The sequence below is a fragment of the Puma concolor genome, chromosome C1 (genome assembly GCF_028749965.1).
Source record: "Puma concolor isolate L17-30 chromosome C1, mPumCon1.1.hap2, whole genome shotgun sequence".
Taxonomy (NCBI): domain Eukaryota; kingdom Metazoa; phylum Chordata; class Mammalia; order Carnivora; family Felidae; genus Puma; species Puma concolor.
The window spans coordinates 88,402,822-88,415,700 of record NC_141674.1 but is presented as its reverse complement, the minus strand read 5'-3'; the positions used below and the strand labels follow the sequence as shown (position 1 = coordinate 88,415,700).

Below are 12,879 nucleotides of genomic sequence, written 5' to 3'. Positions count from 1 at the left end.
ACATCTTGTTTTCAAGAAATAAGACAATTGTCTTGAGAGAAAAAGATAATGTATGTCACAGACAAAATACTGCCATTAAAAATACGGTGTTTTACAATGATTATTACATAATGTTAGATTACTTGACTTAAAATGACTTTTCAGAGTGGTAAACGGGATTGAAACATTTAAATCTTTTAAATGAGAGGCAGTTAACCTCAGTTATAAAATAAAAATTGTTCAATTTAAAGGATATCTTCATTTTTTTGTTATTCTATTGTGATTTAAGTTATATCTCTTATAACATTATACTGTAAATATACATAAATGTAATGCTTTTCCTAAATACCCTTTGAGAATGAAAAAAATGCTAAATTGTGTCCACTATCTAGGCTTGCTTATATATGTTTTCCCTTTCAATTGTTTCTAAATTCTGGCTAATAACTTGACCAGTAAGCAATACTTGTTTGAACTCTGGAGACTTGATATGTTAATTATTCTCAGCAGAATGCCCATGTTCCTATCAAGAAAGAGTTTACTTTTTGCAATAGTGATTCTTACTATGTTCCAACTGTAGTAGTGGCATGTTAAAAGAGATTTGAAACCCTCTGTGGTCAAATGGAAATTAAGAGTGATGTGTTGAATAGATAGTTACTTTGTCATTATTTGTTAGTTGCATATTAGCTTATGAACTTTGACATCAAAATATTAGATTTGTTTTTATGTCCTATGAATAACTGTCGCAATATAATATATTTCTAACATATTTTAATAATTAGTTATATTTTATAAGTATTACTATGTAATTATTTGAATCAATACATATCAGTATCTTTGATAGACATGTGCATTGTTTATTTTTCAATGATATAAATCAATATATTTCTGATCTATATTGCTTTTCTTTTTATTCTCTAAGCTCTAGTTTATTGTGGTATGCAAAACCTAATTTGTTAATAAAAAAAGATACATTTGGGACTACTAAGCAGGCCAAAACTAGCATGTTTTTGGATGTATGTCAAATTTGGTTTTCATTTATCTCTATATATCATTTTCCACATATGTTTAACAGTTATTTAAATGTTTGTTGCTTATAGATAAAAACCAGTGACTTGAGTTAAGAATTTTATTGATAGTATATTCCTGCATAAATGTTATATTTTTCACTATTCTCATTTAAAAGAGAAATAAGATATGCTTTTTCTCTGTTTAATTAGGGACCACAAGGAAAACCAGGACTTGCAGGACTTCCTGGTGCTGATGGGCCTCCTGTAAGTAATAGTTACTTGTCATTAAAATTTCTACATATTTATCTTCAAAAATGGGTTTCACATGTGTTTTAGAAGTGATTTTTTTTTCTGAAGTTAGTAATAAAAACAAATTGAGCCAGTAATTAAACATTGACCCCTCTCAAATACCATTGCATCATGTTACTTCCATATTGCAAAATCTTTAATGATCGTGCAGTGATTCTTGGATAAACTCATTCTGGTGCTCTGGTGCCAGAATCTCAGATGCTCAGATTTTCCTACTTCCTCATGAGCCATTAGTTCCAGGCAAACAGATCCACTCACTACTCTCTCAGCGTTTCTCAAATCATCTTTATCTCTATACCTTTCGTAGCACTTTGTTTTTTCATTGCACTTTTCCATTCTCTCTTCTTTTTCAAAGTACCTCTTTCTTGAGGGTCCAAGGGGTAATTTCTCACCATTTGTAAATTTCCTCAAACACTTTCCATGAAAATCCTCAGCCTCCAGGGATTCCTTCCTTCTAGAAATATAGCAGTGTTTATTGTACCCAAAATGTAATAATAAATAATGTAAATATATTATCTCTACAGTGTTATATATAAAAATTGGTTATTTATGCTTTTTTTTCTCTTCAAACTACTTAGATTTTTGAGCTAAGATGCGAAATTTTTATTGGGTATAATTGTGATGGAGTAATACATTTTTGCTTATTGAATCTCGAGAGTTTTATTATTAACACTATTAGTATTTATGATCTTGCTATATTATCAAATGTCCCGTTCATATGCCTTAGCTGCCTTTTGAAGGTGTGTATTTCATTATTTGATCAATCTGAGAAGTAGAAGTCAGATTAAAATGCCTCTATATAAGAACTGTTGATACCAGAGTTGAATTGTTAGTGATGATCTGTTTTGTTTTATGTACTCTTTCCAAACTCTCAAATACATTATGTAGTTGGTGAAACTTACATCCATAAAATTTAAGCTTATGTTTCCTTCCAAATGCTACAGTTTATAATGTTGTTTAGGGCCATATGCACAGGTGCAAAATGTTCAATATCTTTTGAAACCATAGGTTTGAAAAAAAAGGAACGATTTCATACTATTATAAACTACCATTAAAATTGCATCTTACCAGTATATGTTTTTGCTAAATATAGGGTCATCCTGGAAAAGAAGGCCAGTCTGGAGAAAAAGGTGCTCTGGTATGTTACAGAGTATCTATGTAGATGTCCTGTCACCTTATGTCTAAGAGAAAATGCTTTACTTCAGTCATCTTTATGATATAGATATATATATATATGTATATATGTATAAATATATAAACATATAATATATATGTAAACATTACATATATATTCTTATCATTTAGGGATAGGAATATTAGAAAGTAAGTACATGAAAATAGTTTGTTTCTACCTTTAAATATGTCTTTACTCTCTGAAGATTTATTTTGCTATCATTTAAATACAGTAATGTTCTGGTAGTTATTTTTATTCAAGGTTTAAAAAAACAGATGTGCCTTAGATAACTTTTAATTTTGTAATAGTAATTTTATAAATTAGGGTATGTTCTCTTTTAAATAAATATTCTCATGATCAGAGATAAATCTAGATTTTGCAAAGGTAGTATATGTGGAATGAATGGCCATAAATGACAATAATGAAACTGGGTAAGAATTACTAAATATCATTAAACTATTTATGTCACTCCAATTTTACTTTATTACTCTCTGGTAGCTTTTAAACGAGAGAATATTTAATTGTAAGAGCAATAATTATCAAAATATCTAAATAAAATATTAAAATAAGAGCTTATTTGTTGTTAGTACTACTTTGGATTACAAGAGAAGGGAGTAGGATCAGTTTGTTTAGAGTCGGTAGTTTTAGATTTTTATTAAAATAGCATTAAAACACAGCATTACTATAGAAATTATATATTCTATTTAAAAAATTGTTTCCTTTAGGTAAACTAATTAAATGAAGCCAGCTGTGGAAAATATATAAATTTTGATCATCTTCTTGATAATGTTTATCTTATTTTTTCATAAACATATAATACAGTAAATTTGGAGTAGGTAGGGCTAATCACATGGTTTGTTCATCCTATCTGACTTCAGAAACAAATGATAAACCTCAAATAATCTTTACCAGTAGTAGAAAAATATCATATTCTTGTAGATTATTTGGTAAAATTACTGTGTGGATGAGTAGCACTTTCAACATAATGCATGTTTAAATAGCAATGGGTCTTTTTCAGGGTCCTCCTGGTCCACAGGGTCCTATTGGTTACCCTGGTCCCCGAGGAGTAAAGGTAAACGTTATTTTTTTTCAAACCATTTACTTTCAGTGAAAAATATTACAATCACTTAATCCTTCTAATTTATTCTATAGGGAGCAGATGGTGTCAGAGGCCTCAAGGGCTCTAAAGGTGAAAAGGTAAGATATAATTTATTTAGGTGATTTTAATTACTACATATCTATTAGATCAAAAATTTAAATTCATTCAACAGCTATTTCATTTCCCCATATTTTAAGTGATTACTTGATAGCAGACATTTGTACTGTGTATCATGGAAACTTTTTTGAAAAAAGATTATACCCTGGGGTGAGGACTACATTATAGAACAGAAGCAAAGATATGTCATAAACAGAATTAATCCTGTATCCCTTTTTTTCTTACATGTGTTTACCTTTTATAAATCATAGAGTTGCCTATGAATAAATTAGCCACAGGGCTTGTACATATCCAGTTATATGCCTAACAGAGGAATGTTTATTCCCTTCTTTCTTTACTGAAATCCCCAAAGTTAAGCTGAAATGCATTGGAAATTATGAAAGTTAGAAGTACTCTAAATCAATTGGGGGAAGAAGAAATCTTAGATATTATACTGTATGCAAAACAAAAATATTAATGAGAAGAAATAAAGATTAAAACTAGGCAGAGGTGAATGAAAGAATGTGGAATCTTTCATAGAGCATTTGTAGTTTAATTGTCCTTGGGAAAAGAAACTGAAAGTGAGGTGTTTTTTTTTTTGTTTGTTTGTTTACATAAATGTTAAAAAAAATTTTTTTTTCAACATTTATTTATTTTTGGGACAGAGAGAGACAGAGCATGAACGGGGGAGGGGCAGAGAGAGAGGGAGACACAGAATCGGAAACAGGCTCCAGACTCTGAGCCATCAGCCCAGAGCCCGACGCGGGGCTCAAACTCCCGGACCGCGAGATCGTGACCTGGCTGAAGTCGGACGCTTAACCGACTGCGCCACCCAGGCGCCCCTCATTATTTTTTTTAAATATACATCTCATTTAGCATTGGCCATTTTTCTTGAAAGAGATAAGGAAGGATGTTGAAACTTTGTTTCTTTTTACACATAACAATGTTAATTGTTAACTAAAGGTGAAAATGCAATTAGTACCCTAACTAGGATTAGAATTCTTCATTGTACAGACAGATGTGTTCCTTAGACCTTACGCAACATAACCCAATGACAAATGGCATAGGTGAATTCCTTGTTTACCCCTCTCCTTTTTTCTTTCTGAAGATTAATTCAGACCTGATAGTTTTAGGACTGAAAAGCTTAGTAACTTGATAGAGTCACTTGTTTTAAAAAATGCCACTTATTGTAAGGATACACCTAATAATTTAAGTCTTCTAATTTATGTCTTATTTGCTTTTCTAATTTATTTTCTAATTGTGAACATATTGAAAACAAAGATGTGCCAGAAATAGCTTATAGTCAACGATGTTCTCTCCTAAAACAAAAATTTCTGCCTGGAAAAATTGTAAAATCTGTTATTGAGTTTATAGATTTCAGTGTTCTTTAAACTAAATTTGGCAACTGTGTAATTACCTTTCTCTCTAGAGAGAAGGTAATGAAGACAATAGTCAATAGGAAGTTAAATGGTCATTTTCAGCTTTTAAGCCTCTATTATTGCCCAGTTGCATTCAGTACAGAAAGAATCCTACTTACACGGCTACTTTATAGCCAGAATACTGAAAACATCGTGCTTTTGTCTTAAAGGTAACTTCTAGACCTGTCATAATTTTTAGGTTTAAGCAAGATACCAGATTGGACCCCGTTTCCAGGTTTAGGTCTCATATCCATAATTACCTAATATGTTCTGGTACTTCACATACCTTGCTAAACACACACTGAGGCATGTTCACTTAGTAAGGGTCCATTTAGTAAATGTTTATTAAATGGCATGGTTATTGAGGACCAAAATGTATGAGGCACTGGAAGCACAGAGGCTAATTAGACATAAGTCTTCTTTTCTACCAATTAATAAAAGAAAAAAACTATGATTTACTAAGTGCAGGGTGGCATGTTCTGATAATAATAAATGTTTAGTGGGAGCACACAAGACCGAGAGGTTAATTTCAAGGTGGGAGAAAGACTGAGGTCATAGGAAACTTCATAGCAGAATTATGAACTGAGTCTTGGAAGAAGAGTAAAGGTAGACAGAGGTAGACAGAGAAGGTAAAGGGTTTGCAGGTGTGTGTATGACAATTGCAACCAATGCAAAAATTACAAATGGAAATATAGGTAATTAATTTTTTCTAGAACTCAATCTCAGTGCATTTGGGTAGGGGGTAGAAGGGAGATTCAAGATCAAAGATATGACTGCCAAAATGAACAAGCAAGGGCTAGATCATGCTTGTCAGAAGGGGAGGGGAGAGATGGCAGCTTATATTCATTATTAACAATTTGGAACCATTGAGTTGTTTTAAAGTAAAAAATTGTGTGATCAGTTTTGTTTTTTATAGAGGTCACTTGGCAGCAGAATGTGGAAGTGTATGTGCCAATCTTCCTAGCTCTGTTCTCATACTCGGCCTGAAATATCCTTTCCTCAAACTTTTTAAGTAATATCCATTCTCTAACTCCTAATTAAGATACCAACTGCCCTGTCAAACCTTCTTCAAATAGCTTCTTGCCTCACTACCACCAACACCAGAACCATCATCATCTTCATGCTTTTATCATCTGAACATCCATCTCCATGTGTATCAAAGTTAATGCAAATGTTCTGTCTTAGTTTTTATTGTTAAAAATCTCAAAATACTCCATACATGGACTCAGAACAGAGTAATGCTCAATTAATGCTATTGAAAATTGAATGGTTATTCTTTAGAAATTTAATTTTTTTCTTGAAATTAAGAGACATTAAGTTTGTTCATGAAGCTTACTTTTATTTATTCTTTATTTTTAATTTTTTTTGAGGGAGGGATGGGCAGAAAGAGAGAGAAAAAATCTTAAGCAGGCTCCACACCCAGTGTAGAGCCTGATGTGGGGCTCGATCTCACCATGAGATCAAGACCTGAGCCAAAAACAAGAGTGGGATGCTTAACTGACTGAGCCACCCAGGCAGCCCTATGAAGCTGACTGTTAAAAATCTAAATTTTACTCAGAATAGTATGAAATATTTCTGCTTTCTTTACTAAAGGAAGCCCAGTTTTCAGTATTACTGAACTGATGTAATAATGAACATTCTCTATTGACATGTAAAGAATAATGTTGGCTTGCTTATTTTGCATCTGAAAAGAGATTGTAATATAGAATACAAGTTGAGCTACAAGGCATTTATCTAAAGCACATGATACAAAATGCATACTATAATATTCTTTGGTGTGAATTAGTATAAAATTAAGGGTAAAAACATTTTAATTGGTAATCAAAAGTCCTTGTATTCCAAAGTTAAAATGATAATTATTTAAATATTTACTTTTTATGTGTTCAGATGGCATAAGATATATGTTACTATAAGGGAATGGTTATATCCCCCATAAGACAGAGATCTAATTGACATATTGGAGGAAAATTTCCTGGAGTAACTTGGAGCCAATAATAATAAAAAGACGACAGGATACAGGCAATAAAGATTAGAATAGGGAGAAGGAGATTTCACAGCTAGGATTCACATTTCCCAGAACAATTTTCCCTAAATTATCAGTGTTCATATTTTATATAGCCATGTTTTAGATTCATTCAAGCAAATCATTAAACACCAGTTTTATTACTTTTATTTTTTAGGGTGAAGATGGTTTTCCAGGATTCAAAGGTGACATGGGTCTTAAAGGTGACAGAGTAAGTAAGAGGAAAATTTGTACTTAAATAAACACTTACATGTGTGTGTGTATATGTAGGCATGCGTGTGTATATTCTTATATTTAAATATAGAAAGCACAGAATAAATAAAAATGTTCGTACTGAGACTTTGCTCACTTTGATTTTTATATGAAGATTAGACATGTTAATTTTTGTGGAGACAATATAGTCTTTCAGATATTATACTAAATTCCCATGTTCTACATCCTGTGTGTGTGTGTGTGTGTGTGTGTGTGTGTGTGTGTGTGTGTGTGTGCATAAAGTTGAGTAGTATTATTTATAGGTATTTTCTAAGTTGATGATCAAATTGTTTAAAAGAAGTGGTTTGAAGGGCGTCTGGGTGGCTCAGCAGTTTAAATTGTCTGACTCTTGATTTTGGCTCAGGCCACAATCTCTCATTTTGTGGGTTTGAGCCCTGAATTGGGGTCTGTGTTGACAGTGCAGGGCCTGCTTGGGCTTTTCTCTCTGCCTCTCTGTCTTAAAATAAATAAATAAGTAGTAAAAAAAATAAGAGGTTTTATAGGTTTCTTCTAAATTTTGTGGTGAACTATTGCTTGGAAACCATGTATTTGCAACTTTCTTGAACTTTCATTATTAGTGATCTTGAATTTTTGAGCATAAAAGTAGTACACTTTTTTTCTGGTAATGAATGTCTAGAAAACAAACAAAAATACGAGTTTCCCAAAGTAAATTAAACTACATGCTTTATTGGGAAGATTTATTTTATCTAACACCATAATACCTAATATATCTAAGCAAAGAAGCATACTGCAGAATTTTTTTGTTTCCCTAAAATGTATGTAATGCTTGTTTCCAGAATGGGGGCAATGATTTACACATTTCAGTCCCTAAAACTATAAATGTGAAAAACAAGTCTAAAATGGAGGCATTTTTCTTGTGTTCCAAAAGTGTTTTCCAAAATTGCTATTGTCAGAGAGGAAAATTACTTTTTCCTACTAACCTGCTAGGTTCTCAGGCTGGGGCCCTGTAAAATTAGATTGACAAAAGACAAATTAACAAAAGAAAAACAAACAGAAGTTTTCTAGCCTGTGCCTCAAGTTTACACATGGGAGCACTCCATGATAATTAACTCAAAGGGGTGGTTAGAATTTGGGCTTATATGGCATTTCAGCAAAGGAAGAATAAATTTTTAGAGAGATGACAAGGAAAAGGACTTTTAGTTTCTAGGGCTGCAAATTGTGGGAAGGTAGCTATATTGGAAACTAAAGGTAGACAAAGGCTAGTTAATGAAGTTTGTTGAATAGATTCCTCTGGTGTCTGCTTTTGGCTCCAGACTGATAAGGGTCTAGTTGTCTCCAGTGATTAACATTTGTCTTTTCTTGTAAAAAGGGGAGGGAGGGCACTTTTGAAAATTTATATCCTGCTGTTAGCAGCTTCTCTTACATCTGCTTCTTCTCAGTTGCTTTCAGTTCAAAATAATCTTCACACCAGAGTGGCATATTTTGGGGTTGATTATTCTGCCACCCTATACCATCTAACTTTGCATCTTATTTTTTTTTTCTTCCTCTGTGCAACACAGTTGTGTTAAAATTACTTTAATATTAAACATGGTAGCATCAGGCTGTTGTAGGTTTTCAAATGTCAGACTAGGATGGGAGGGCGTTCTGGCTGCGACATCTGTCAACCCATTGATCGCCAGGGTTGATTCAGCTGATCTGGCTGGCTAGGTGGGGGTCCCCTTTCTTCCTCACCACTCCACGTGTGTCTCTCCGGAAGCGCGCTCAGTCGAAGAGGACGACTTTCCCCAATACAGGAGGACCCTTCTTCGATCAAGGGTATACGAGTAGCTGCACTCCCCTGCTAGAACCTCCAAACAAGCTCTCAAATGTCAGACTGTGTTCAATTGTCTATTTACCAATGGAAAGGTTGATGAAGTCAAATGTTTTCAGGCCTCTTTGTCATAAATAAAACATAAGGAAATAAATGAAGAGTTGAAGAATATGACTTTCTGATAGACTATAATGTCTGTTATTCAATCTCCAATGTATTTTAAATTATAAGAATTTTGCTACTCTGTGTTTCAGGGAGAAGTTGGTCAAGTAGGTCCAAGAGGAGAAGATGGCCCTGAAGGACCCAAGGGTCGAGCAGGTCCAACTGGAGACCCCGGTCCTTCTGGGCAAGCAGGAGAGAAGGTCAGTGAGCAACTTTAAATTCACAGATGATGTTTCATTGTCATTTAAAAATATTTTTAATCATCTATGTCAGAAAACTAGAGGATTCTATTGCGTTTCAAGCATATCCATATACTATTAGGAGTACAACCATGAGACGGCTACATTGATCCTTTTTCACTCTCCCTTGTCACCTATCCCCTCTGCTCTCCTTGGCCTTGCAGAATTAGCAGTTCTTCAAGCTCTTGCACGTTCATTAGAGATTAAGAATTTGAGTGTGATTGGGGTGCCTGGGTGGCTCAGTCGGGTAAGCGTCTGACTCTTGATTTCGGCTCAGGTCATAATCTCACAGTTCCTGAGTCTGAGCCCCACATTGCTTGGGATTCTCTCTCTCTGTCTGTCTGTCTCTCTCTCTCCCTCTCTCTGCCTCTCTCTCTGCCTCTTTCTCTCTCTCTCTCTCTCTCTCTCTCTCTCTCTCTCTCTTTCCCTCCTTCCCCCACTTATGCTCTCTCTCTCTCTCTCTCTCTCTGTTGCTATCATTCTCTCTCTCAAATAAAATAAAATTTAAAGTTTAAAAAAGAATGTGCATGTGATTAACAATGGATCAAAGAATCAATGAAAGATGGTATACTTATTGTTTTGGAAGAGGTAGAATTATCTTTGCTCCTCATGCCAAAATGTACACTTTATATTTTTTCACATGAACATGCATTTTCACAAGCAAGTGTTTTACAAAATGATGATGTCAAAGCCCAACTTGAAGAGATTAATTTTAGTCTAGTGTTAACCCAGGCATCACTATGTTTTAAAACGTCCCCATAATTGTAATATTCATTGATTTAAGAGCCACTGTGCTATATATACTATGTCAGAAAATATTTTCAACCATTACATTTACATTTTCATGTAATATTAGACAACATTAAAACTATGGCATCATAGAGTATTTAGTGATATGGTGAACACCTCATAATGTAACTATGAAGTTAAATTAAGAAAGAACTAGAAATTCCCATGACAAGTGTTATCCTATTTGTACACTAAAGAAAAATATAAATACGAATTATTTCTTGGTGGTATAACTCAGATGATTTCCTTCCTTTTAATATGTATACCTGCTTTCCAAATTTTCTATATTGAGCATGCCACTATTCTATAAAATATGAGAATTCCATGCTGTTTAAGAAAACTCTTAATTTCCCTCCTTGCCATCCTGGCTCAGAAGAACAATATATAAGGATTACACAGGCACTGTGACTGCATAGGTAAGAAGATGTTTCCTCATGTCATTATGAATCATCTGATGTAGTAGTTCTTCTAAAGTTTCACCCTCCCAGTTGCCATTTGTGAACTGATGAATAATGTCATCATGTTTAGTCAGGGAAGGAAAGGATGAGAGGAAACAAAGGCTTCCAAGGCCCTATCACAGACTATTAGTTTCAGACTATTATGAGAACTTCCTCCCATCCTTCCTCCACTTTATTCTTGTAAATGACGCCAGAGTCTCTTCAGAGGCATCAGGACTTTACTCCACAATTTTTCTTTAACATTTCATTAGCATTTCCCCTTTATGGAAGTTGCCCATCACCATATTGAAAAGGCAAACAAAACTTCTGCCTGGATTTATTTTGAAATGACTCTAAAGTGAGTAAGAGTCTATATTCTAATACAGTAATTAACATGGAACACAAAGACTTCATGATCATAATTAGAGAATTTCATTAACCTTGAAATCAGTGGCATAAAACAGACATGATAACTTAATGCATCCAAAGGGACATCATTATAAGCATACTTCTTAGGGCTTGTTTGCATATTTTCCATTTGAAGACTGCTTACCTATGCAGTGTTGATCTTGAATCAGACAACTCTTTAGTTCAATCTATAATAACAAGGTCATAAACTATATTCCTATTTTCTTACCTTGATTCATCCAGTAAAATATTTATTGTGGCTCATAAAGTTGCTGTTCCTCTCTTACTGTTACATGTAGTAATTTGGATTTGTTTTTGTTTCTATTCTTATTTTGTTTAAATGTACATGGGAAACAATGATGCTATGTGCTTCCCAATGTTTTAAGACTTTGATAAATAATATTATATATATGGAGTGTGCTTTTATAAAATCTTAAGGAAAATAGCCACAGTAAAATTCCACAAACATTTTATTCAGAAATTTAGTTTAATTTTCTCATTACCTGTATTTTTAAGTTAATGCTTTGTTCAGGGTGAAATTTTGCTAGTGTAGCATTTTAAACCTCTTGGTATTTGTTACACATCTTTGGACTTTGCTTCAATTTACTGTTTTAGCACTTTTTGAGAAGTAATCTCATTGCACTGGAATAAAATTGTTGCACATTTAAGGTCCCACCTGCAGGAATTAACACTCCACAAAAATCATCATTACATAGCTATAGTTCTCAACATTTGATGTGTTGATTAACCCAGATTTTCCAGATGTTTGAAAAGAAGAAGCAGCTTGGCCCCAAAATTAGGTCAGAATTTCTTGTATAGTTCTTTAAACTGCTCAGGGAGAAATACTTAAATAACTCAGGATTGCTTACTTTGTATTTACATGAGAAATGAAATCATTTTATAAAAAGGATTAACTCCAGCTGAAATGATAAAATCTAAATGCAGTTCTAACTACATCAACTAACTTTAAATACTTTTAATGTTGAAAAGCTTAGGCATTTTCTTTAGTCATGCTTAAGAGTTCAGAGAGAGTCCTAGAATTCTTTTTAGCTCAGGGTCCTGCCCCCAAAGAAGGCACTGTCACTTAGACAGGTGTTAAGTTAGAGAACGTTATAGCATTAGAAATATGTCCAAAACAATTTTTCCCTATGCAAATGAAGAAATGTAATGTAAGTAAAGTATGGTGAAAACTTGTAAATCTTCCCTTTGACTGTACAAATATGTGGTTCTAACTTCTAGAAAAATGGCTAAAATCATCATTTAAACTTAATTCAACTTAGAATCTTTATTATTATTTTTTTTTAACTTTAGGGGAAACTTGGTGTTCCAGGATTACCAGGATATCCAGGAAGACAAGGTCCAAAGGTAAAACAATTAGCTTGATGTTTATAGTTTATCAACATTTTGTAGAATTAATCATACATAATGGTTTGTAACACAGAGATGATAAATCCTTAAAATATAATTTCACGAGGGAAAGACATCAGGTTTGTGAGTGCCTGGTATACAAGGAGCTCCGGGAGCCTAGGTGATTATGGACTGGAGTATTTTAGCAGACAGTGTCATAAAAGGAAGACATTGTCAGCTACTTCCTTGTAATTGGAATCAGGACTATTCCAGAGTGACATACTACTATATCTAGAAGTTATAAAGGGGATGATAAATGATGGATAACAGTTTTTGATTTCATTTCTAGTACCCTAAGGGTTTTAATTT

The 12,879-nt window shown here is 33.4% G+C and overlaps 1 protein-coding gene across 9 annotated transcripts in view; it reads left to right on the top strand.

Annotated features, from left to right (window-relative positions):
* The window catches only part of COL11A1 (collagen type XI alpha 1 chain), a 217,187-nt gene that overhangs the window by 112,003 nt on the left and 92,305 nt on the right, over positions 1 to 12,879 (top strand). For all 9 annotated transcript variants that reach the window (XM_086717705.1, XM_025933656.2, XM_086717706.1 and 6 more), the window contains 7 exons: positions 1,197 to 1,250; positions 2,389 to 2,433; positions 3,488 to 3,541; positions 3,622 to 3,666; positions 7,263 to 7,316; positions 9,383 to 9,490; positions 12,475 to 12,528. In XM_086717705.1, coding sequence (XP_086573831.1) covers positions 1,197 to 1,250; positions 2,389 to 2,433; positions 3,488 to 3,541; positions 3,622 to 3,666; positions 7,263 to 7,316; positions 9,383 to 9,490; positions 12,475 to 12,528 — 414 coding nt within the window. The remainder of the gene's footprint in view (positions 1 to 1,196; positions 1,251 to 2,388; positions 2,434 to 3,487; positions 3,542 to 3,621; positions 3,667 to 7,262; positions 7,317 to 9,382; positions 9,491 to 12,474; positions 12,529 to 12,879) is intronic.